This window comes from Passer domesticus, chromosome 1 (assembly GCF_036417665.1).
Source record: "Passer domesticus isolate bPasDom1 chromosome 1, bPasDom1.hap1, whole genome shotgun sequence".
Taxonomy (NCBI): Eukaryota; Metazoa; Chordata; class Aves; order Passeriformes; family Passeridae; genus Passer; species Passer domesticus.
This window is the reverse complement of record NC_087474.1, coordinates 36,966,722-36,994,157: the sequence shown is the minus strand read 5'-3', so window position 1 is coordinate 36,994,157 and position 27,436 is coordinate 36,966,722. Positions and strand designations below refer to the sequence as shown.

Genomic DNA, 27,436 nt, shown 5'->3' with positions numbered 1-27,436 from the left:
TTCCAGATGTGTTTGCTGTAGGAGCAAGGCATGCTGAAATGGGTAACACTGCTATAGTGCAAGGTAAGCCATTCCAGTTTTCTTCCTGACAGTTAAAGTTGATTACAAATGGCATTATTTGGCTTGATTTAAATAGTGCTAAGTAAAATAATGAGGATTTTGTCTAAACTAGGGAAATGAGGGATAGGATGGAATAGTCTCTTGTGTGCAGTGGCTTAGGGGAAGGTCACTTGTTCAGTTATTTGGTTTTAGGCTGTGGTTTTGATGGCTTTGCTTACATGCAGTGTTCTCTCTTCTCTCCTCTGTGACAAACAAAATGAAAATGTGACAAGGATTTCAAATGGATTGCCATTAAAATGAAGCCAAAGTAAATGAATGTGTATTGGGAGATGAATTTTTTAAACTTTGTTGCCCATAATTCAATAGTTTTTCTTCTGTCAAAGAAACTTCTCAGGGAAGAAACAATATGTAGGTTTACGACTGAAGTAGCAATTTGACGTTGTTTGAATGTTATTATTTTATAGAGCTTCTTTGATTGGTCACATATACATTGACTATTAGTTTAATGAATTGTAGCTTTTTGAGTCATGCACTCAACAGTGAAGTTTTAGCTTTGTAATATTTTTAATCATTAAAGTTTTCCTTTTTCTGATTTTTGTCATAGAAATTCTTACTCATGCAGGTAATACCATTGAAATTCACTCAGACTGCTAGTGTGAATAGTCTGGTAGTCTGGGTCTAAATTAATAAAGGAATCTCATTTCTATTCTTCTAGAGTGCAGGTATATAAAACACTGAAAGTGCTTTAAGTGTTCTTTAACCCAAGCTGTAAAAGATACCATAAATTTAAAAAGTGACAGTTTCTATAATACATCGCAAGAACAGCAGAAATTATGGTGACAGCTGAGATGCTGAAATTACTATGAATTTCCTTTAGTTAAAAGGAAAATGAGGATCTGATTCTGCTTTTCTTACACTGTTTTTATGCCAGTGTAATGCCAAATATATATATATATATATATGTGTGTGTGTGTGTGTGTGTGTATATACACACAACTTACCATTTGAGGAAAACTTATCCAGTTAGGTGTCTGGGTTTTTCGTGGAAGAGCACCATGTTGTAAAAGTCTGTCAATAGCTAAAGGTCATTGCTACCATTGTATTTAACTTTTCTCTAACTTCTCTAAAATGTTCATTTTGATCAAAGTTATGTACATGTCCAGTGACCTGTAGTGTTTCAGATTATGAGATGAATTGGAAAAGGTAATTCTGAGGAAAAAAACTTTGAAATATCCGACAGTTTAATATTTTTTCGAGTATTCTAACCTCCTGCCATAAAAATATTTTTCAAAATAAGTTAATCTTGAAAATATCATATATATTTTATCAATAGTCTTAAATGACTTTTACTGCTAACAAACATTTTAATGCAAAGTTGAGTCACCATTCTTAAAAAATAAGTTGTTGAGCAAATCCCAGGGATTTTTATAAACTTGTTCTATGTATAATAGAGTTTATAAGCTGCTTCATCTGAATCAGCATGCCTGAAGGGAGAAACTTCATAGGTCTTCCAGGGCTTTGAATTCTACCATGCTTGACTTCCCAGGGCTTTTCAGCATTTTCAGCCTACCCGACAGGTTGAGAGATGTTGCAGATGGCCAGCAGAGCTAGAAAGATTTTCCTCACTCAGCAGCAGTCGTTTTTGCAGATCACAGTGGCTGAGCAAAGTGCTCAGGCTTACAAAAAGCACTGGCTCAGGGTCTGTGCTGTGAGCACTTGCTGCAGAGAAGTGCTGCTGTGAAGGTCTCCCAGAGAAAGCAGAACTCATCAGTTATTTTACCTTCTGTGTGTGTGTGTGGTGTTATGCCCGTGCTTTCCATGATTCTTTTTCAGAAATGCATCCAATCATGGGAGGATGCTTCAGGAAGAACAATTGATTTTAATTATTGGCAGTGCATTCTATATAAAGCCCTACAAAAAAATAACATGGTGGTAGAATACTGAAGGTGATGCTCCAACAGAAGTTTGCGTGAAAAAGATGTACAAAAAACCACAGATTTCTGCAGAACTGGGAAAAACTTTCCTATTTTAGAAGCTTTTTTTTTTTGTATTTTAACATTAATAAGGCACTGTCATTGATTAATGTATTCAGTAACTCCTAGACCTCTCTGAGAGGCTTTGAGTTTTGGAAGCTACTCCTGGACTATGCTGTGCAATCAGTAATCTCAAACAGGGCCTGACTTTTAGAAGCAAAGTGGAGCAATAGGTCCTGCTTTGAAGGGGTGATATGGACTTGTGTTCTTTGGTTTGTCCACGTTTTCCTGCATTTCCTTAGTTTCATTGTGGAACTGTGTATGTCCAAATTCCAAATAGGTAATGTATTTCAGAGATCTGGCATCAATAAACACTTACAGAAATAATTTCAAACCCTCCTCTTACACTTAGCCTTAAAAGCTATTTGCCTTATAAAAATATAAGCAAATTCTCCCTAATATGCCCTGCCTTAATTTTCCACACAATTCAACAGAGGAGTGAATTACACTTGTGGGAAAGTAATGCAAGGAAAAAGCTAGTGCAATAAATTGCCCAGGACATCCTCTTAGGTCCTAATATTTTATGATGCATTTTCCTGAGCGTGCACTGGCACACACACACTCACCCTGTGGGATTATAGCAGTCACGCCTTGAAAATATATTTACATTCACAAATAGTGAATCACCCGAATTTATCCCAAACAAAAAATAAATCATCCTACTTTCTGTATTCAGTAATTAGATTCCTTTTGCACATTTTTATTTTTGATGCCTAAGCGTTTCTATAAATGGATTACATATGGATACTGTGATGAAAAGGTTATTAGAAATGTGACACAGACAGATAGTGCTTGTGTTAAAATAAGTCCCCAGTGGCAAAAGCAAAGCTCTACATTGGCCTTGTGCGACTGTAACAAAGGATTTTAGCTGCTGCTCTGGGACACTGTGTCATCCCAAGGAAACATAAATAGGTCCAGGTCGCGTAATTTGTCTTTCAGAATTTTTTATCGATACATGTCCAGTGTAGTCTGATTTGCTAGAAATTATTTTTAGATCCCTAGTACTGATGAAGACATTCAGATAAAAGTATAGTTGACAAGCAGAAACATTATATCAGCCGTGGAGACAATAGCAAAGGCATTGTCTGTCAAGCCATGATAGAGAATATGCTTTTTAAGTTGCACACAATATGTTTGTACTTCTCAGCTAAAATTGTAACAGCTACCCAAAAAACCACATGCTGTAAAGTAGCAGAAATTATGTTCATATTACCATGAATGCAGGGCTGAATGCAGTATTTAAAGAAAATGCAATCCAAAGGTTTGAGAGTAAGATAAACAGCAATAACTTTCACAAGCACTTGCAGAAACATCTGCTAACCTTTCCAAACACAACAAACCTTGATGTGTTTGCATTGCTTGGAAAATGATCTGGTCTCCATTAAATTCAACACTAAATGGCCCTGTGGGTGTAATGAAGCAATAACATAATAAAAAAAAAATCCCTATCCTTCTAAGTGTTGCCAGAGCTATCTGAATGTTTTATAATGAGCAGATAATCTGAAAAAAAAGATTCCTGCTGTGAAAGTCTATATGATAATATTCAAACATAAGACCTTTTCCTTAAGGTTTTATTTTTTAAACAGAGGTGTTTTTAGAAATGCATTTAGAGAAAGGCAAAAGTAAAACTTTTTGTTTTATTTAGAAATGCATTCCGAAGGGTAACTGATTGAAGCACTAAAATTGCTCTGTTTTGGTCTTTTATGGTTCCTGTATTTTCAAGGTCTTTTGTTTAAAAATATCCACACAGCAATTCCCTAAAAAAAATTATAACCAAATGACGGATGAGATTGTTTTTTGGATGTTTTTTATGTGGTAAATATTGCTATTTACTAGGATCTTAGAAGGTTTGAAAATTCAAACCATAAAACTCTGAAAATATTTGGAAAATTATCTTTCAAATACAACAAATAATAATTTCTAAAATTTCTCAGATTAAAAAAAAAAGAAAACCCCACATATTTCTGGCATTACTTTTGAACTGAAAACAAACAAAAAAAAAATCTTATTTTTAGTTATCTCTTGCTTGTAGCCTTTAATTTCCTCTCCCTCACTGTTAGTACATTTATTGCCACTTTATTTTATTTCATTTCATGTCTAATGGCTGCATTTTTTCATGCATAACAAAGATTTTAGGGGTTGAACAATCTTTCTAAGAATTATTATTCTTTATTCTGCAATGTTTGGGTTTCTTTGTGGAAAGTGGTGGTTGTTTATTTTTTTAAACAGAATTCCCACAGAGCTTATTCATGTGGCTTGCCTTTTTAATTCTCTTCCTGTTTCATTTTGTGGATGTATTTTCATCAGCATATTGCCAAAATACTTATTTCTGAAATACTTAATCACAAAAGAAAAAAAAGGTGCCTGTGTATCCAAAGAGATAACCTATCAGCAAACTTGTCACAAACACTAACTGAAACTTAATTTAAAAAATTGCCTACTTGGATACAGTGGTAGTGATTGTTTTGGACCGTTAAAAATGGAACTTTCTCATCTGCAAAAATGAGTTGCTCGTTATGCCCAAACAGCTGTTCATGCTCTTGCTTTCTGCTGAGATAAAGTTTTGATTGGATATTTAGGTATTGGGAAAACTAAAGATATTTGAGGTGGAAAATGGCACTTATAGAATGTCTGAATGACAGGTTGTAGGCTGATTTCACATATGGCAGTTGATCCAGAGTCTGTAAAAAATGATTTTTATCTATGAAATCAAAAGTAATATTCTTTTATCAGCACTAGTGTGGCCAGCAGGACCAGGGCAGTGCTTGTCCCCCTGTACTGGGCACTGGTGAGGCAACACCTCAGATCCTTCATTTTGTTCTGGGCCCCTCCCTACAAGAGGGACATTGAGCTGCTAGAATGTCTCCAGAGAATGGCAATAAAGCTGGTGAAGGGTCTGGAGCACAAATCTGATGAGGAGCAGCTGAGGGAGCTGGGATTATTTTAGTCTAGAGAAAAGGAGGCTCAGAACCCAACCATTCTCTGCAGATACCTGACAGGAGGGATGGACAGGTGGGGGTTGGTCTCTTCTCCCTGGTAACAAGTATTGGAGATGTCCTCAAGTTGTGTTAGTAGAGGTTTGGACTAGATATTTGGAAAAATTTCTTGAACAAAAGGGTTATCAAGCAGTTATTCATGCTGCTTAGGAAATTGATAGAGTTGCCATTCCTGCGGGTATTTAACAGACATGTGGATGTGGGTCTTGAGAACATGGTTTAGTGGTGGACTTGGCAGTGCTGGGCTAACAGCTGGATTTGAAGATCTTAAAGATCTGTATAAACCTAAAACATTCTACTACTATAATTCCCTATTACATTTTTTCCCTTCCCTTCCCTTTAAAACCTGTTCTGGCTGCCTACCTTCTCAGAAATATTGCTGAAGCCAAGGTTTTGTCCAGTAGAGACATCTGGAATTGCAGTTGGATGTTTCTGTCCCTTTTGTTTGAGCTCGGACAACTCTGACTACCGTTGACAGGAGTTTTGAGTTTCGAGGCTGTGAGCACAATTTCATATGTGAAAATCAAGAATATGGAATAAAATAATGCATTTCAGGTTGTTTGACAGCAACAAATTTTTTTGGTTGGCAGAGCCTGCATGACTTTGCTAGCTGTACCATTTATCATGCTAATTACTGCCTCAGGTACAAGGTCTGTACCAAGATATACTGCTGGTGGAGAGGGAAGTGATGAAACAGGAGCTACTCACTTTACCTGCATGGGAGGAGCGTCCCTCTGAACCTGGGTAACACACACATAGCTGAACCCATGTCTTTTTCGGGCCCTATTTTATGCAGAAATCTTTGTTTTCACAAGGACTGTTTCTGAAAACAGATTGAATAGAAAGCAAATGAGGGAGTTTTTGTGGCTTGTAAGTCATCACAGTAGTGCTTCTCAGATTTTAGAAGCTGATGTTTGCAAATTAATTACTTGGCCTTTAAATAGTTCCAAACCACCCAAAGTGCTCCATTATGTTAGCACAGGCTTGAGAAATAGATATGTATTACTAGCTAATTGAATAACATATGGTGTTGATTAGTGCTTAGCTCTTTTTATAGAACTCAATTAAAAAACTGACTGCAGTATATTTTGAGACTATGAGATGTCTGTTAGTTGCTTCTGGCACGAGGGAACTGCTGAACCAGGAAACGATGAACTTTTTCTGTTTAGTCCATCTGTAAGTTCCTTTAGGATCTCTTGGTGCATGTGGCTGTGATGGGAGATAGGCTGGGGTTCGTTCATTTGCTGCAGTATTGAAATGCAGCCTTTGCTGAAAGATTTAAGTGCTCTCCCGACAAAGCAAAACAAAAGCCCAGGTTTTTATTTTCTGTGCTATTGCTTAAGGTATACAAATATACAAGGAGCCTGTTTCAAATGGATAAATATCTATTCTTATAGGGTTCAGTTTGCAGAGAAGCATTCCCTGGGAGGAGTCCTAGGACAGAGACAAAATTATAAAGCCCTCCAACCCCAAATAATGTCAATCTCAATTTTACCTCATTCCCCCTCAGCAATAATCACATGTAGAAAATGTGTGGTTTTTTCTTTTGCTTGATGCAGTTTTTGCTTTAGAGATTATTTTCCTCTTAGACTTCACAAAAAACCTCAGATGATGATGATTATGATCTTATTATTCCCATGGATGATTGAAGTGGTGTAGCAGCTAGCAGCAGTGATCAGACTGGTTGGAGCTGGTAGGATACAGAGAAACAATAAACAAGAAAATAAGAGTTTCCCTCCCTGACTTGTCTTGACCCCTGCTAAGATGCCTCTTTTACTCTATTTTTTGTGGAATTTTTAAAGAGAAAATTTGGTAAATATAGGCGTCAGATGTGATTTGATTTGAGCTGTATTAGGCACACGGCAAGAAGAGATACTGAGTTTTATCCACAGTTTTATCACTCACTATTCATTTAGCTCTTGGGTATATGACCTGACAAAATCTTCCTTGATTTCTAGAAGCAAGTGATTATTCTTGCTACAAAACCTCATAGTAGAAAAGCTTTCCTACAGTGTAAAATTACTTAATGCATATATTGTCCAGATTTTCACATCAAATTTTATTGTGTTATGTGCTACTTGGTATTTAAATTTAATCAGAAAGGCTCAGGAAGAAGGAGACCCTGAAAAATTGATTTGCTTCCGAAAAGCATTTCGGAACCCAGTAGATTCCCATTCCACAGTAGCTCTTCCACTGAAATGGTGTCCATCCATCCATCCATCCATCCATCCATCCATCCATCCATCCATCCATCCATCCATCCATCGATCGCAGATGAGTCCTGCAGCATATCCTGAAGGTTACTGAGGTCATTTGGGAGGGATCTGTGTTGCACAGATGCAGTTCTTTCACCATGAGTGATCTTTCACCACTCTGCTGCTTTTTGTTCTGCCACAGCCGTGATGTGCAGCATGGGCCTGACCTAAATCTCTCTGGGCTCTGAACCAGGAGCAGGTGCAGCCGCAACCAAAACCGGAAAGCTGCAGTGTTGGGATCATCCAGTGATAATGGGGGGTGGAAGAAGCCAAGGATATTTTATTTTATTATTCCTGATCCTTCCCCCAGGCTACCCTGCCCCCACCATCCATGTTTAAAATAGATGGCAGTTTTGATGATTTTAGCTTCTCCCAGGAATACATTTCTAGAGCTAGCATTTTACTCAGTAAGCTCAATTAAAGGTTACAAAGGCAAGTTAGCACTCATGGGGGGCTTTTTGGTAGGGGCGTCACAGGTACCCAATGCAGCAGGGAGCTTCATAACATAAATAGGAAAACTTCAGCACAGAGATACCAGTTTTGGGAAGGGTCCTGGCACATAGTGGCTCACACTCACAGTGTGAAGACGATTCTTAAAAGCTTCATGCAAAAAAGTTGCTGTGCTACAGTGACTTATGTCAACTGGTGATGTTCTATCACCTGAAAGACAGAACAATGTATTTATGAAGTTTGAAAACATAAGATTCCAGTTATTACCAGAGGGTGTAGCATGCCAGTAACATCCCTCAAATATGTGAAAACTGACAAGGTGAGGCTGTTGATAAGTGATCAATCTCTTTTTTTTTTCCTCTTTCTTTTTATTTTCTTTTTTAAACATTGCATTAAGAACAGTTTCTTGAAAGCAGATGGTATCTCTCAATATTTGTTATCTGTTGATATCTGAGAGCATGAGTAGTATTATTATTACCAGTGAAAGTTCAGTCCTTTTAATGTTTGGAGAGACACTATCACAGGCAGAGCAATACTCGTCCCATCTAATTTGAGATGTACACCCTAGACATCTGCAAATGAAGAGGAATATGTTTTTCTCACCACAAAACACCTGAGTTTATGCTTTAGTCTATCTCATTGTGAGATCACTCTGAATAGCATTCTTGGTGAAATTTAAAGTGTCTAGGAATAGAGTAGAGTCTGGGAATGAGTAACTCAGATGCAAACATCTGTGTCTTCGATTGTTACTTGAATGTCTTTCACAGTTTTGAAAAGAAATATTACAAATCCCTTAATATTGTAATTAGTGGACTTTGTCCTTAATACCCTGTCCATCTTTTGTATCCTTCAGCTATTACAAGAATGTATTCCTGTTGGGAAGTAGACAAGGAGATATGCTTTAAGATGTATAGAATCATAGGATGGTTCGGGTTGGAAGGGACCTTAAAGATCACCTAGTTCCAGCTATCTTGCCATAGAAAGGCAACCTTCCTAGGCCAAATTATGCAAAGCTCCATCCAACTTGGACTTAAACCTGTCCAGGGATGGAGAGCCTTCTTCTCTGGGTAACCTGTTCCAGTGCCTCACTGCACTTAAAATGAGGTATTTTTTCCCCTAATACCTAATCTAAACACATCCTCCTTCACCCTGAGGCCATTCCCCTTGCTCTATCACCACAGGCTCTTGTGAAAAGTCCCTTCTTGTAAGCCCCTTCAGGTACTGGAAGGTATCTCTGAGGTCACCCTGAAGCCTTCTCTTCTCCAAGCTGAACTGGGTCGTTCATCGGTGGCAGGATGTCTGTGTTAAATACAGCAGACTTAGGTACACAGTGGTGTCTGGGACTCCTGTGCTCTGTTGGCCTCTTGAATGTACCCAACATGTTTAAATATTATGTACACAGAGCCAAAGTCATAGTGATTGATACAGTTCTATGCTGATAAGACGGTCTGGAAGGAGAACAATTGTAGTACAAATGAGTGATATTTCCTTTCAATTTTCTTGAATAGAAAGTATGCCATTGGCTTGCAGCTAAGAAGGTAGGGATTGTTTCAGGAAAGGATGTGATTTCTAATCCCCTACTTTCAAGCACATTTTAGAAGAGAAATCCCCAGGAAGTAGCTATGTTATCTAAGCCAGCAAACACCACAAATTGTAGTAGTGCTGGTTTTCCATATGGGACAGTTTTCTACTTCACAAAACTATAATGTTGTGCAAAGTTCATTTTACTGATAAGCATCAATGGGCCAAAATTGAGTTCAGAGCCCCAGGGTAAATAAATGTAAGCATTTATCCCGAGTGCTATTTAAATTGGCATGAAGTTTTGGGATCTTGGTTGCCTGGTTCACTCATTTCTAGTGCTCTGAAGGCTTCTTTAGGGCCTCTAAAATTGAGAAACTATCTTTCTTTTATGGGGAAAAAATAGTTCTTTGCAAAACTGATGACTGTAAAAGATATGTAGCCAGTACAGTCGACATGATCTTTATAATATGATCACAGTGAAACAGGGTTGTCATTTAAAGCTTATCCACATATTATCAAGGCAAAAAGACATTGATAAAAATGAAAAATTGCTTTTAAAGTTAAGTTTTTAAAATCCTATTCCATGTAATTTTCCAATAGGATGAACTAAGTATTCTTTTCCTTGCCAATCAAAATTGCTGGCTAAACATTTTTACTCCAGAAAATGGAAGTATATAATGATGCATGCATGAGCTGAAGGCCTGTTGTTTTCATGAGTGAGACTGCATGTGTGTTGATTTAAACACTGGTGGATCTTTACAAGATTTTAAGAAAATTTTTTTTCTTGTTTCTTTAAAAGTCCTACTTGGAGCGATAAATTGTATTTTAAAATATGTCAGCATATTATACTCATATATCTCCCTCTTCTTCATCACTTGCTATCTTTATTTATGTGTTCCTTAAGCAATATTGAATAAGAATGACTTGGAATGTTTTAATCAGCAGCTGTTTCTGTTTAAAAAAATCTTTTCTTCACATTTTCAATTTTTTCTTAAATAGATCTTTTTGAGTACTGCCATATAATGCTGGCTTTACAGGTATAAAGGTTTGTAATACGTCACTTTAGTCCTTTAGCAGTGCCATTACATATTCAAAAATCACTGTGTATCTGTAAAGAAAATGGTGATGTACTGTAGTGTAATATATATTTCTGAAACTTCTGTTTGCCTAGTTGTTACCTAAACTCCAGTTACAAATTATCCCCTTCCTCCGGATTTGAGAGTGATGTGGACATATACAAAAATGTATATATACAAAAATTGCAACTCTAATGATGTCACATGCTTTTCTAAGGAAAGCACATGGTAGATGTACAAATCACTTATTTCCAAGGTGAAATTTCTCTTATTAGCTTATTGTGCCGTTATTGAGTGTGTGTTTTGTAATTTTCTTTCCTGGAATGAGATTGTAATGCAAGACAGATTCTATATGCCAAAAATAAGACTTTAATGGATTAGACTGTTTTTACTGGAATATTAGAAGGACATAACAACATGCTAATACATTTTATTAGGCTGCCAGCTTATGTGTGTAAATGTTTCAAAAGGAATGAGACATGCATACACATAGCATACAATGTTTAATTTACTAGATTATATTTGCTTACACAATTGTACATCTTGGTTGAAAAATCTGTTTTTTTATAGTAATCGTATGCCTATATGGTTAGCTCTATAGATCTAGAGATATATTGTTTTTGTAATTTTAAATTCACACTGCTCTCTAGTGGGGAATACTTTCAGTGCAATAGATTTTATGTATATATATATATATACATGTACATGAAATGGGATTACTGAACTGTTACTGGTATCTAGACCACTTGATAAAACTAGTTCTCTTGTGATAGCATTTTAATCCTTATACTGCTTTGATTAAAGACTGAATTTACTAATTTAAAAAATATTTTAGACAGATGAATCTTTGGAGTATCTCCAGCAAACTCCAGAAGGGCTGAGAGGCTGATAGATTTATGCTTCATCCTCAGGAGAAACCTCCTCCTTAAGTTAGGAGAAAAATGCTATAGGTCTGCTATTTACAAAAGTCAGATTTTCTTCTAAGCTTCTACAGTCTTGCAATGTCTTTTGCTTTCTAATGAATTTTTTAGCCTATTTCTCATCTCTTGCTTTTAACAGCTACAATCCTAGGTAAGAGCTGACTGTGCACAGAAGCTGAAATAATACTTGACAGATCTAGTTGAGTGAGGTTTAAATATACAGCAAGTGCAGAGGTCCTCTCAGACTTGAGTTTGTCCTTTCTTAAATGGTGTTTAGTTAGCATAGAACACAATGCTAATTAGATATCAAGCAGAACTGAAAACTGAGATTGAAACTGATTTGAATATTGATAGACTTTAGATTTGCTTCTTTATATAAATTTGTCTTTGTGATTTGATTTGAAGGCAATAATTGTCTTTAAATCCTTGGGAGAGCTGTCAAAAAAGTTAAGTTGATGAAATTTAAGTAATTTGAAGCTATCTCAAGAATGATTTACAGCATTTTGTTGTAATCAGGTCCAAATCTGGAGGCTTGTTTTAGACACTGAAACTTCTGGATCTGGCATTAAAGACCCATTTTCTTGTGTAGCTGCAATAATCTTTTTTTGTCTCTAGGTTGATTGATTTGTCAATTAGAGACCAAATAGTATCATTGTATTTAAGGCTGCAGTAATTTTGTCACTCAAAGTATAGATTAGATTCTTTGTCTAGACCTTCATTTATTCACTAAGTCTGGGTGAACAAGCACTTTAAAGATTTATATGGCATATAAAGGTCTCATCAAAATGCTAAGTTGGTATAACATTTTGCATTCCTTGAATAGTAAATTAGGTTTGCAGTGCTCAGAGCATTTCTTTACCTGTGCCATTTCTGCTCACTTTTAATCATGGAAGCTCACAGTTACATTAGTTTCACTTGAAGTTCTGCAGATGGGATTATCTGCTAATTTGTGTAGTTGTTGCTGCCTGGTATTAGCTGAATCTAAGCTAACTATCCTTCAATTATAATCCTGAGTGGTTAAGATAAGAAACTAATAACATGTTTATTTGTCTTTGAACTACTTTACATGAGAAAGTTATGAAGTTCTTAGACTTGGGCTTCAGAACAATCACAGGAAGTGGCGAGAGGTTAACAGGGGTTGCTAAACATTTAATAAACTCAAGGGTGAGGTCTCTGCATTTAAGCTTATGGAACAAATATATAAGCAGGGGGAAGGTTCTTCTGTTAATTATACCTTCTACCCCTTTTCTTCCATTGACTGAAGGGTTGTTTTGTCTCACATTTTTTTCTCAGCTCCTGCAGTTTTTTTACCCTTTCTTAGATAAGTTATCACAGGAGGTGCCACATCCACATCTGATGGTAGCTCAGCTTTGGGCTTCACTTGGCTGTAAAGTTAGTTGAGTTACATAGAAGAACTGAAAAAGTTGAACAGAAAGCAAAATATATGAGTGGAAACATAATGTCAAAATATAAAATGCAAAATAGTATTTTCTGCCTTTTAGTGGTTTGCAGAGGTTGCTATCTTTTCTACATTATTTTGTGTTCTCAACAATTTTCTCTCATGTGTTTTTTTCTTCTCAGAAAATATGAAGAAGCCCTGGAGCCCTGATTTACCCATTGATAACCAGGCATACAATTCAGATTTCACATCTCTCCCAGACCGGGAAGGTGAGAAAGAATTAGCACCTGATGGCACTGAAGAAAAGAAGGAGAGAGAAAAGAAACACACCAATTTCACTTTGTGTAATGTCTGTAACATTCAGCTAAACTCTGCTGCTCAGGCACAAATCCACTACAACGGCAAATCCCATCAGAAGAGGTTGAAACAGCTCAGCAATGGAAATCTCAAAAGTGATAATGGTAAGCATTATAATATATAGACTTTTGCCATGTTTTGATCTGAGAATTGCAGCAATGTGCACTTTGTTGATATATATGAATATAAACTTTGTTTTATTCAGACAACAAATACTTTGAAGTTAAAGCAAAGGCTTTTGGTGACTTGAGAGTGCTGGAAGTCATCCCTAGCATCTGCCAAATAGCTTAACATATACCATCTGTGTTATTGCAAGAGTTTTCAGTTTATATTTTGTTTATATACTGATGTTCATTCAAATTCTTTCTCATTTCATTCGCATTTTTGATGGTTTTCAGCATAATCAGTGATATTCCATATTTCACAGTCTCCTAGAAAGGTTATCCTTGTTAGGGGCGTGCTTGCCTTTAATGAGTGTAAGGTTGTTGTGAAATAAATTGAAACAAGTACATTACACAGAAATGCATTCCCAAACCCCTTTAACTTTAGCTTGTTTATTCTGGCTTCAACCCACAGCTAACATAAGTTTGTTTCAAGATCATGGCTGAATTGAAACAGAGATAGAACAAAACTTATTTTGACTGTGATTGATTTCATTGACAGCTTTGAGGAAAGCATTTCATAGTAGGTGACATCCTCTTCAATCATTAGAGTGAGTTGTGATCCCCAAAGAAACACATGTTGCTTTTTGTACTAAAGCAGATTAGATAATCTGAGTTTGTTAGTCGAGGTACATAGACTATGTAACTCATTTGCCTCTGATAATTAGAGGCAAGACAAACCTTTTCTTGTCCCTGACAAGAAAAACCAAAGTACCATGTTGCAATTTTTTCAATTTAATATCAGGTTGTACTCACATTTGCTGTACCTTATATAGGGTTGTACTGCATTGTTTCATCTACTTCTGTGTACCATGTCAGAGAAATAAGAGTCTTAATACGTTGTACTTAGGACTTTCAGACTTTTTTTCCATATCACACATGTTGCTTACTATTTTATACCTTGAGTTGCTTCCTGCCCCACTTGCAGGAGGATATGCAAAGCAACAATTCATAGATAGAACTTCATATTATTACTTTAATAGTCTCTGCTTTGTTCCCACACTAAGACTGGGGAATAACATTGATATTTTGCCTAAGTATGTTGGATGAAAGTGCTTTACTGTGTATGAGGTGTTGCTCATTTCTGTAAAACACAACAATAAAACAAATAACACCGCCACAATATTCAACAATACAATTAAATTTGTCTTTAAGTGGCCAGTGGGACTGCAGCATTTGACAGTGTTTGGAGTTCAGGCTTAGAAAAAAATGCAACTACCATTTGTAGGAGCTGTGGAAATTCATAAAGAAAGATTGATTTCCCAATTGATTAAAGGTGCAATGTGGTTATCCACCAATGCATTCTCTATTAAACCAAATAAACACAGTCTAATTTATTGCTATCTTTGGTTAAGGAGGAATTGTTATTGTTATTATTAGCACAACAATTTTGCTAATGATAGCAAGATTTTTTTTCTGCAGTTCATTTTTCCACTTTAATCCATGATAATGAAAGAATTAGCAATGAAGCAATGCTGAAATTAGTATCAAAGAGCTTCAATCATGGTGCAACATTTATATTCTGGAGAGGCTCAAGCTAGCAGTATAGCAGCATATTTCTTATTTCCTCCTTAAGAGTATTCTGTGTTGTGTGTATCTGCATCAATTTGTAGTCAGAAAATAGCTGATTGACTATCTAGCTCTTTGTTTCAAAGTGCAATTATTTTTTGAGTTTATGTGAAACTTAAGGATTTTCAAAACTGGTAGATCTTTGAATCAATATTCAAAAGTAGTGCTCCAATGGGAAAATAATGTTGGGTAGAGTATAAGGAAGGGATTTTTCACGTCACCAAGTTCAGTTCTCTTCAACTGAGTGTTATAAATTAGAGAGACCAGTATAAAATATGTCTTGCTATAAATTAGAATTGAATTAGAACTGAATATTTGAGTAACCATCCTCCCTGCCATTTGAATAGAAACACTGTTTGAGATGCCTTTTCTGAGACGAGTATAAATCGGAACATGAGAGTCCTTTTACCATTATAGATTTTGTCATAACCAGTATTTCTGAAATATAAACTGTATTTTTCTGACAAATGATTGTTTTGTTGATGAGACCCCAGCAAGGCCAACTGACATATGACTATGACTAAACAAATTATGACTCCAGCATTGCAATTTATCACGTACATGCAAATGGTGCTTTTTGGAGGTCATTGATGTTGCTGTTACACAGGCATATGGTTTTCTCAATGTGTGTCAGAAAGATACTTTATTTAAGAGAATGGCATTTCTTATGTGGAAGTCTGATTGTCATAAAAAACAGCTGTTATGCTTGATGTCCACATTAGTGGCATAATAATTCTAGAGAAAAAATTCTGCTGTAAATTAAAAGTATGTAAATATTCTGCTTTATGCAATGTCTTCTAAGGATTTGTCATTATGGTTAGTCATTATGTCTCAACATATGAATGGAGTATCTGTACTATGCACAATTCTAAATACAGTGTTTCACAAACCCTACTCTGTTTGCCTCTGTATAAGCCTTTGCACTGCTGGATGCTCACCTGGAACTAACATACATGGAAAGGTTGAGAAAAATATTGTACTTGTGATTTTTATATTGTTTCATCTCCAAATTATTCCCATGAAGCAGGATAGGTTTGTGTGTTCTGTATCAAGAGGGGATAATGAAAGGGAGGATTGATTCATGTGAAACAAAAGCCCATGTCTTGTTCCAAAATAATTTGCAATGGACTGCTGAATAGTGGTAGGGTTCAGCTGTATTAGCATTTGACTGTGTAATTAGAGTTGTCATGCTACAGTTATCAACTTCTAGCTCTGTGAAGTAGCTTTTGTCTGTGGGACATGAATAACAGAACATTTACTTTACTTGAATATCTCTACCTAATTTCATCAGGAAAGTTGCTTATGCACAAAGTCTGTTAATATCTGCAAATCTATAATCGGTAAATAATGTGCATTGGGGGCTTAAAAGCAGTGTTTCTCTGCTGCTCTGGTGGTATCTGGACTGTATTTGAATACCCAGATATACTGTGGAAAGTTTTTCTAGTTGCTTACATGTCTGTTTGGCAGCTTTACTGGATGATACCCCTGTGGTTCCTTCCTGGGGCAGAGCAAGCTCAGAACAGCACATTGTGCAGCCACAAAAGTTTGTGAACCCAGTGTTTCTTGTGTCATTACTTGGTACAGTGGTTTGTGATGACTTCACAGGATATAGTGAGACATCAGCACTTCTGTTACTGAAACATGCTTGGGAGAAACACAATTTTCTGTGCACCTTCCTCCTAATAATTGCCTTTGATGTCTCTTAAAAAGATTTCTCACACTTTCCTCTTTATACCCTAGAAAACATTCTTCTTACTGGTGATTTTTTTGCCTTTTTGCTCTCATGCACGCAGTGGAAAGGTGATGAGAAAGTCAGTGGAGATTTTGAATATGTTTTGGAATTAAGAGGAGGGCAAGATGCAGTTCCTATCTGGTCTGCTGACATTGCACCACTTCTCATAAAACCTGCCTGGACACTGTGGGAAGAGGTGACCTCTCGTGGGAAATTGTTTATTCTAACCAGCAGGAACAAAACTCGCAAAACTCTCTGACAGAATGGAAAAATAACTGTGGATGCAAACGTATAGCAGCCCCAGTAAGAAAGCTGATATTTCTAAAATTTTGTGTAAACCAGAATGTCTTCTGTGCGTTCTTTTGTGTAAATTGCTGAATCATCATGAGTGAATGAGGCATGGTTAGGACAAAACCTAAAACTGCTTCCCTCTGCAATACTGTTTTGCAATACATTAGAGAACAAGTGGGAAAATAATGAAGGAGGTGAGCAAAGTCAGAAAATTAATAGATATCCTTACACTTTAAAAACTGATTTCTGAACCATTATTCTTTTGAAACATTGAAGGCTGTGAAGAATTTGGTGGTGGTTTATTTATCTAGCTTTCTAAATTCATAACCCAGACCAAAGTCTATCCAATTTAGTATGTTTTATTTACTATCTTTTAAACTAAATCCAACTACAACTTTTTTTTTTAACTAACATTTCATTAAAACAAAATTTTATTGTAGAGCCAACAAGGAAATTGAGTACATGGAAAACAGGAGCAAAGTATCAGAATTTAGTATATTTTTCCCCCTTGCTAATTTCAAAAAACAAATCCTTTAATTCAACACTTAATATTACTTTAGAATGAATAATGACTGTTATGAAATGCGCACCAAAAAGGAATGTTTATTTCCCACATTTTATTCTTTCTTCACTCTCATTCAGTAGTTGAATGTAGTTTCCTACAACATTTGAGATGACAGTTTGCTTAAATCTACATAATACATTCTTTGTACACTGGTCAGAGAAAATGTTTAATCTTTTACAAGTTTTCTTTTGCATCTGAACTCTTACTTCTTACTAATCTGCAGGTAGGAAATCCAGGTGATTTATCTGCTTGCAGAGTTTCCATCCTTGCACTTTTGTGTTGCTGTTTATTTTCTGTCTCCATGCTGCTGTTGCCTTTTACTCCTCTGCTGTCAAGTTCTGTGATCATGAAAACTGAAAATTTTGGGGTAGACACATTCTTACTTTTAGGTGGTAAACCATCAAGTTAGGGCTTCCAGGGAAGTGGTGTCATCTTCTCTTTTCATTGTGTTAGCCCTCCTTTCAGAGGAATAGGATTGGATGAGACATTGGAGAAAAGATGAAGTCTTCAGGCAAAGTATATTTTCCTTCAGAAGAGGTGATTTTCCATTAATTTTCTGGCAAGTAAGAATTGTCAGATCAGCTTGAGATGTCCCTGGAAGTCACATATCTAGCAAACATTTTTTTTTAATGTCCTATTCTGATTCAGAGCTTCCTGGCCAGTTAACAGTAAATCCAATATGTATTTTCCTCTGGTTTTAAGCATCTAGTTTGTGGGTCATACATGCCAGTATCTTGTAAAGCATCACAGCAGGTTCCTTTTGGGTATTTGTAATATCTCTCAAATGTCAAAGCTTGAGATTTCTGGAGAAGTAGGACTGGCTAAAGGCAGTGTGTTGTCACTTCCATTGCTTCCAAATGTAAATCTTCCTCCTTATTTCAAAGCACTTGTCTCTTTTCATCATATTCCTGTTTCAGTTAGTGAACTATTAATAGTTTCTGATTTCAAGAGCACTTTTGCAAGCTTTTAAATCACCACTTGTATTTGCAGAATCTTTTTTATTTTATTCAGAAAGGTAATATCACCATGTAGGACATCATAGTTCACAATAAAGTTTTACCACAAGGTGAATGAAAGAATCTTAAGAGCCATCTCACACTAGTCTCATGCATGTCTTGATATTTCCTGTAATAAGCATCATAGGATCTACTTGACTTTGTGAGTATACAAAAAGGATAAATTTGGATGGTAATTGTGGACGTTTGCAAATGTGTGCAAATATCCATATGGATTTGCTGTAGTTAGCTGTCCGCTATTATTAATAAATGGAAATGGACATTGCTAAATTTTAATACAAATCAATCACAGGTAAGGTGGGAAGTTGGGGAAAGTTTATTGGGTGCACTTGGAATAATTTCAGTAACCGCGTGCAGTCACATAGATAAAATATATTTCAGAAATTCTCAAAACATTCTTTTGGATTTGAGGGGTAAAATCCATAGGATTTTCCATAGGAGTTAAATAATTTTTCATATGGTGTATCTGACAATTGGTCCACTGAATAGCACAACAAAATTTTAAAATAATCTATAGAAGCTTTACATAACTGTGATTTTTAATCATGGATAATTTTTCATGGAGTTGGGGGATAAGTAGAAATTTATGTCTAAATATACTTAATGTATTTTTGAACTATCTAATTGTTCATCAAGTGCACTTAAGGATGTGTTTATGTTTTTTGTTGAATTATAGTTCTGGTCTCAGCTAGGAAATTCCTTTCTTTTTCACTGTCTTAAGTGGCAAATGAATAAAATGTGCTGTAGCAGGTTACTATCAATAAAACTGTTTAAGGCGTGTGGAGAATCTCAACCACAAAGAAATTCATCCCAAGGTCGAAATGAGCCTCTAACTGCAGATTCAAAAAGCTACAAAGAATTCAGTTTTCTACCTGAGTGTAAGACGGCACAGATTCTCTTTTAATACCCCCTGCTCTATAGAGTGCTCTCCTTTTTACCATCTTGAAGCAAGATGTTTAGTAAATTGCCTTCATCCAAAGGACGTTGGATGTTTCCCCAAGAGAAGTTCAACAGTGGCAGCTGAAACAAGTTTAGAAGTGGGTCATTCTTTGCTGCCTTTTAGCACACCTGGAGAGGGTTTTTGAGAGCTATATGAAAACCTGGAGGATGGAGTACTTAGAGGTGTCCTCAACAGCACACAAACTCTGCTGTTATGTGCAGATTAGAGGGTGCAAATCTTCAACCACCGTGTGCCTGCTTGCTACATTTAATTTTCCATACTCACAGATCTTCCTCTGAATATTCCAAATATTGTTCTGTTGCAGTTTGCTTGTACTTTTTAGACAGTTATAACCTGATGTTTTCAGGCCTTTATGTTGCTCCTAGGCGTGCAACTCTTCCTATCATATTGAAAAATAACTACACTTTATGTCCTCAAATTTGTGTTTAAAATACACTTGAAAAAAATGAGACATACTTCTTTTTGAACTTCTACTTAACATCAACATAGACTATTTCTAATTACTTTTTTCCTCCTGTTTTTTGGGTGTTTGAAGGTTTTTTTGAGGCTAGGACCTGCCATGCAAACTATTTATTTGAACCAGTTTTTCTCTCCATTTAAAAGATACTACTGTTTTAGGCAAGTCATATCTTCATGTTTTGACTGTAGCAGGAATATTGATAATCAGTGCTAAATTAGCTGCATAAAACTGTTACTCTGAGAGCAGTATATGTCAATCTGTTTTGTTTCTGAACTGTGAGGTGTTGGTCTGCCATTCTTTGCTTCTCCCTGAGTGTGGCACCATTCTCATTTCTGAGAACGATGGCATTTGATCTTGTAGGTACAGATAACAAACTGTTGAAACCTGTTTTGCAGGCTCTCCATTTAGTTCTGCTTATATCACTAGGTCCAATATAGATTATGATGACCATGGCTTCCATCCAGACCTTCTCAGTAACTTGTCTTCTTTAAATATGGTGGGGATTTTTTTCCCCTGCACTGGCATCTGGTAGGCAACAGATCTTCTACGCGTCATGACAACGCACAAAGTTTATCAATGTTTCCTGGTATTAATTTCCTAAGAGCTAGCTTTTCCCATATTCAGTTGTTTTCTGACTTCAAATATAGATCTGTACTCTTCAATGAAGATATAAAATAATAATAATGTTGTATGTCTCATGTAACATTAATTTTTTATTTTTTAGGATATCACAGAATTCATATGGAATATATCTGAGTAGAAGGAAAAAAATAAATAGCAAATATCAAATGTGAGACAAATTTCACTACTGCTGATTTTTACTTATTCATGGCTTTTTCTTTCTCTCTGATTCAAAATTTACTGTCTTCTTGATAGTTATGTCACTGAAACCTAGCTTCTTATCCTCTGACATATTTTTCAGTAGGAGACATATATCTCAAGATTGAAGATTTAAGACCAGTGCCAGTGAAATTAAACCTGTTGATTTCAAGAGAAGGGGGCAAGTTCTTCCCTCCGTTCAGAAAATTAATTAATGATAGCTATGGTGGCTCAGTACAAATCATTGAGGAAGTAATAATTCTAATCTACAGTTCTGCTACTGTGGGTGTGAGTTAATCTGTATGATGTCTTTCCTTTTTTTCTCACATGGATGCTTTTAGGTTAGCCTGGCTGGAATCCCCATGCAGATAGCATTATAACTATATAGACATAATCAAGATTTCTCCCCAGTTTTTCCATAAATATGAAATTAGAGAGCTGGAAAGATACACTAATTATAAGCAAAGCAGCTCACTTGATATTTGGTAATACTTTGTTAGTATTACTCTTTAGCAACACTTCGCTCTGTAATAAAAATTCAGACTTTCAAAATACTCATCTAGAACTTTGTCAGGATAACATGTTTTTAAATGCAAGCCCTCCCTGGTGAGGATGATGTATAATCTATTACACAGAATGTACCAACTTTTTGGTTATAAAAGCAATATTGACTGTTTCTTTTTTATAGGCTTTAACAGCAAAATGACTGTTAAATTAGAACCAAAACCCAGACAGAGTTTCTCTCTCTGTTGAATTTGAAAATGTTGTAGAAGAAAAAAAAGTTAATGAAGAGGAATTTTGAAAGATCAAACACTTTGTGATCTTTAAACAATTTCATTCCTAGTAAAGTACAGTGAAAGGAAAACTAGAAAAGCAAAAATTATTCACTTTGGTATTATCATTCCAATTGGTTAGTAGTTTTGTTAAAGATTATTCAGAAATGGAGTTTTCTTCTGTTGAACCTGTCCCATTTGGGAAAACTTAACAACTCGTCTGTCCCTTTTTGGCCCGGAGAATTCCATTCCTGCCTTTGATTAATTCTCATTCTATCCCAAAAGCAGTAAAAATAGTATTTAAAAGTGAGTAAAAATTTCCTCCTTCCACTTTCATTGCTGTTCTCAAACTCAGCGGAGATTTGAACCTTGACAAGTTGCATTGTGAATGGACTTTTTTTCACTTGGCAAGCACAGTAGAATTTTGGGGTTTTTTTGGTCCATGATCTTATCTGTTCTGATAATGTCCTAGGTTTCTTTGTAGGATATTGTTTTTATTTGCACCTTGTTTTAAAGTTATTATGGCACATGCTTTAAAAATAAGAACCATTTCATTTATTTATTTATTTTGTTTTTTAATTTGGTCATCAAACTGATGAAAACCTATGATTACATGACCATAGTTTTGACTCAGCCATGTTTAATGCCACAGCTTTGTGAAAAATAAAGAAAAAAAAAGAAAAAAAAGAGTTGGATGTCCTTGTGGACAAAGAGTTGAATGGGATTCATGGGACAGTACCATGCCCAGTTTTGAGCCCCCAGTGCTGCAAGAGACACATCATGGTAAGGCAGTGGGTGTGGAAGAGCATCACCAGGATGGTCAGGTTACCTGAGCATGTGGCTCACAAAGAGAGGTTGACAAGGCTGGTTTTATTTCCTGCGAAGAAAAGAAGGGCTTGTGGGTGATCTTATCACAGCCTTCAACTTCCTTGAGGGGTTTTTTAGGTAGAAGATGGATGTATACAAAATGGCAAGAGGGGAGTATCACTAATCGCAGCAAGAAAAATTCTGGTTGGATATATGGGTACAAGCATTCAGTGTAAAAGTGGGTAAACACAGGAATAAGCTGACCAAAGAGGCTGTGGAAATTATTTTCTGGAGACTTTTAGAACTCAATCAGATCTAACCTTGAAATTATTTCTGATTTGGGTAAGAGGTTAAGCAAATTCCAGAGATATATTTATGCCTGAATTTTTCTAAGGTTCTGTAGAAAATACTAGAAAACTTCACTTTTAAAGGTTCAGAGGCCTACTTGCTTGATTTATGTCAGGCAGGACCTAGGTATATATAGCCAAAGGCTTAGATTTTTTTTCATAGCTGTGTGTTTAAAAATGAAAAAATAACCAAGAAAATTTCACTCAGAATGTCAGGGTGCTGATGATATTTGGCAGAAGCAAAACAAATACAGTAAATTCTGTATTCTGTGAAAAGCTCTGAGATGTAAAATGAGCTGTTGAAGCCTTTTTCCTACCTTTATTTTTTCATCAAATTGCCTGTAGCATATACTCAGAACTGCTGTTGATCCATGTTGCAGTGTGTCTAGTTAGAGATAATAAAAGTAAAATTCTTGTCATCTAAAAGAGAAAATGTAGGAACAAAGTTGCTAGCATACATGGGTCTTGTTTTTAAACCTTTATTTCTGTCATTATCGGTGTCAGAGGGAAGAATAGATGCTGCAGGATGCAGGAAAGAACATCAGATACCATCTTGTTCAATGGTTCAATTTCAAACTTTCTTTTTATTAAAATAAATTAGCTTTTAACCTAAACCATTGAGGATTTCAACACTAGACTCTGTCATGTAAACAGTGGGTTTATCAAACAGCTCCTTAGAAAAATTTTCCAGTAATTGATATTGAATTTGTTTATTAGTTTTATTTTTTGGTTTTGTGTGGTGTTTTATTTTCTGACCAATCACATCTCATCATGAAATTAAATTATTTTTAATTGAGAACTAATTTTTGTATGTTTGGGGAAGCAAGGTTTTCTATTTACACATCTGTAAAAGAGCATTGCTAATGGTTGAAAGTCTTGAAATTTTAAAGAAAAATCACTGCCATAGTAATTCACTGTATTGTATTTGATTTTATCACTGACTCTTTTCATGCCAGTGACCCTTGTCAAAACCAGATGAAATATACTTGAGAAAGCCAAGGAGAAGATCCTGGAACTGTCAGGCTTTAAGAAACATATATTATTCAGAATTGTGGTGTTGTCATTTAAAGATTTTTTTACTGTGAAATAAATTCTTTCAACAAGAGTGGCAAGCCTCTCTGTTCTTAGGAGCACTCCAAATTAAAAGATTATGGAAACAAATAATGTTACTGCTAAAGAAAGAACAACTAAATTAGCTTATAGTTGGCAGTTTCACCAGTATTCAAGAAAGAAACATTTCAGTTTTACCACCATTTAAATTTCTTTGCAAGCCAGAAGAGTTTGTTTCAACAGATCAACTCTTAATTTTATTTCTGTGGGGCTCTATCTATGTTATAAATTTCTTTTTCTCTTGGTACAGGCTAAATTTTGTAGTGTAGATTAGTTTAATCTGTTATATACCTGCAAAATTTGTTGTAAGGGAAATAATCTGCTTTTTATTGTTTTCCCTTTGATATTGCATACTGCCCATCCTGTAAAACCCATTGAGCACATTAGTGAGAGTAATAGAGGGTCTGACTAATTTTGAATATGTGTGCTTCCGAGTACAGTAATTATATATTCATAGACACACATGTACATCAATAAAGCCCACTTTATTCTTAGTCTACATAGGAATTTTTTTAGCTCTTGGCTACTATGGCAGAAAAGTCCAGTGCTGTGCTTTATAGGGTGTGCATTTGTGCACCATCTGCTGATTAGCCCAGAGTCCTGTATGGTAGTCAGCTGTCAGTTTTTAATCTTTGAAAAGTGTAGTCACTGGTGGGTTTTTTTTGTTTGGTTGTTTTATGTGGTCTTTTTAAATTTTTTTTCATTATTGATTTTTTTGCAGTGTTGCAGTATTATTATTTTAAGGAATTTTCCACATAGGAGGTGTTTATTTTGTCAAATCAGAAATCATATTCATGATGATTTCGAGTGAATCTCAGCAGGAACAGAATTTTTCAAATGGTCCAGAAAGATGAGTTACATTTCTTCTAACTCAGTTTTTATGATTTTTATTCACAAGCAAATTTTATAGTCCAGAAAACCTGCTCTTTCATAGTGTGATGTAAGGTTTTTCCTTTCTTAAATGTTTATATCCTTCTATTCAGTAAAGTTAAGAAAGCTTCTCACACATTATTATTCCTATTATGATACAGCTGATATAAAGCAATAATTAGCAAGAATAGGTATTATTACTTCTGACAGATCTCTATAATTATGTTAGTTGTTGATAGGGTTAATGAAACACCAAATCTATATGCAAGACTTTTTTTTCCTCATGGAATATGGAGTGGTATAGTTACTATGCAATGCTATTAGGATATCTCTGTTATATTGTAGTCAAAACTTGTCTTCTTTTCTGTAGTCACTCTTAATTTCTTTAGAGAATGATCTTCATAATATTGCTTTCTTCTTTTGCTAACTGTGGATATTTTATGAAGTGTCATCACAGAAAGCTTGAGTATTCAACCTTATCTGATCCCCAAAGTTACTGAGAAAGAGACTTGTCACCCTGACTTACTGTTAGTGGATATCCAGAGGATTTCTGGTTAATGTGTTCTGACAGAATTCTCCATGCTCCACAGTTCACCTGCTATAGATGTTATGTTCAAGTGTGCTGGCTGAAGCAGCATGTGCAAACACAAAATGGCAGAGCTGGTGAGTTAATAGAACAGTTTCTTCAGAAGGACAAGGAGAGGATGAAAATAAATTATATCTGCTTCATCCTTTTTATTACTTTGATAATAAAGCATTTCGCAACATTCTTGACATCAATGCAGACAGAAATATATACACAAAGCACAGCAGGGTTTTGAAATGTGCTCAATTTGTTTATTTTGTGTAAAAATTAGCCTAAGTCTCCTTTTCTCTTGATATTGTGCAAGAGTGAAAAACACCCACTGTGACCCAAAGGAGCCCCATGGGAAAGACAGCATATTACCCATACTGAGGGCACTAATCTGGCCAGCAGCAGCTTCCTACTAGACCATTTTGCTGTAACAATGTGTGAGGTTAGGATCATACTGTTTAATCTCACAGAAAACTTTAGAAGGCCTTGGCTCCTGTGGAGATCTTCCGTCTTTGGTAGTAAAATGTCCTTCACAACACCCTGTGAACTGTGACATGAGCCCCTGAACAAACTTACATTTATGTAGAATGAGACAGAATCAATGCGGCGACATGAGGAGACTGGCTAATGAAGGGATAGTAGGATTTTAATGGGGTTGGTCAGTGCTTTTTTCCTGATTTAATCAGAAAATTATAATGAAAATTCATTTTTATAGGATAGGATTAACTAGCAGAGGTGAAAACAAATATAGGAAATTATTACAACGAGTAAATGAGCAACTGTGGGGATGACTACGGAATAGAGGAGAGAACTGTTTGTCTAGCATGTTGAAGTAATTGAAAACCTGACAAAACATAGAATATATTTTGTTTCCTGACCATCTTGAAGCCATTAGGGAAATTAGCATAAATTTCCATAGAATTCGTATGTCACATGAATTTGAGAGCCTGGTGCATACATTTCCTACTCAGATGGTGGGCTCCTTCTGCCAGACACCAGCAGGCTGGTGCAAATTATCCAGCAGAAGTTGGAATGCTCTTTCATTGCAAGCTGACAAAGCAAAGGACATGCACAAACCCAATACTTTCCCCAGATCTGCTACTCTCTCCTTTCTTCCTTCTTCTTCAAGGAGCCCTGGGAAAAAACTCATTGTCCTTATCTGAGGAAAGCTTCAGTGACATGGTTATCTGAGGACAGCTTGATTTTGAGCAGGTTAAAGACTGCAAAGTTCAGCTGTGACATTTCTCAACTTTTTACATTCAATGATACCTTAATTTTCTGCTTTGGTGTTTTTGGTTTTGTTTTTTTTTTTTTTTAATCTAGGCTTTGAAAATAATGCTTCCATGCTACACAAGTGAAAAAAAATTTTAGTAACTGAAACAATGTTTTACAAAAAGACAATTCTGCATTGTATTTTTTACCCCATATATATGGTAGCAAGACAACACAATGCAAAGCCAACCTTCACACCTGACTCAGCACAAGAAAGATTTATCCCAGTTTATTTAACACTTAAGTATTGAGCAATGAATCACATATTTCCTCTAAGGAATCCAGGTCTCCTTGCACAGAAAGATTTGGGTGAGCCTTGGATTTTTCTTACAGAAACATATCTCACTCTGTACCTTACTAGAAGAAAAAAAATCTCTTAGAGCATAAAAAGACCCATAGCATATTTTTTGTGTTGCAGTGTCATCAGTTGCTCTTCTGTCAGTAGTTTAATTAGATCCTGGTATGTATGGAATTTTTTAATACCATATGGTAATATTATATTTGCTGTGTTGGCAGTCCTTTGGATGGGGATTCTGTTACCCTTAGCACTGTTTAAGGTAGAAGGAATGTGAAGACCCTAGAATAATACTATGAATAGCACAAAGTAACTGTAGCATCAAAAATTAAAATTAAGGTTTATTGCTTTGGGTTTTGGTTTTTTTTTTTTCCTAAACTCACCTGGTATTATGCAGCCATTTTTCCTCTTTGCTTTTCTTTATTGATGAACCTTGGCATTCAGACATAACTTTCTAACAAATTAAATTGCAAAGAAGTAATTCCCTCAGAAGCTCCCTTTCAGCTTCATTACAAACTCCTTGTATGAATACTGAAAGTGTTGGCAGCTGTATTTTCATTATGTTTATAGACTTGCTCAGAAGTTTATGGCATTTTTTTTATTCCTTTTCTTCTTTGTGGAGATCAAAGTAACAAGTTTTTATTGTTCAGCAGTTGTTAACTTACAAGACCTGATATTCCCACAGGTATGGTAGATTCTAACATCCTTGGCTTTTTGCAATTAGTGAAAAAAGCCCTGGTGGGTATT

The 27,436-nt window shown here is 35.8% G+C and overlaps 1 protein-coding gene across 7 annotated transcripts in view; it reads left to right on the top strand.

The window, feature by feature from the left end:
- ZNF385D (zinc finger protein 385D) overlaps positions 1–27,436 on the top strand; it is a 410,794-nt gene that overhangs the window by 71,811 nt on the left and 311,547 nt on the right. For 6 of the 7 annotated variants that reach the window (XM_064414290.1, XM_064414306.1, XM_064414280.1 and 3 more), the window contains one exon: positions 12,893–13,171. In XM_064414290.1, coding sequence (XP_064270360.1) covers positions 12,893–13,171 — 279 coding nt within the window. Of the gene's footprint in view, positions 1–23; positions 64–12,892; positions 13,172–27,436 lie in introns of those variants that run through there. The other variant, XM_064414286.1, reaches the window with a different exon arrangement.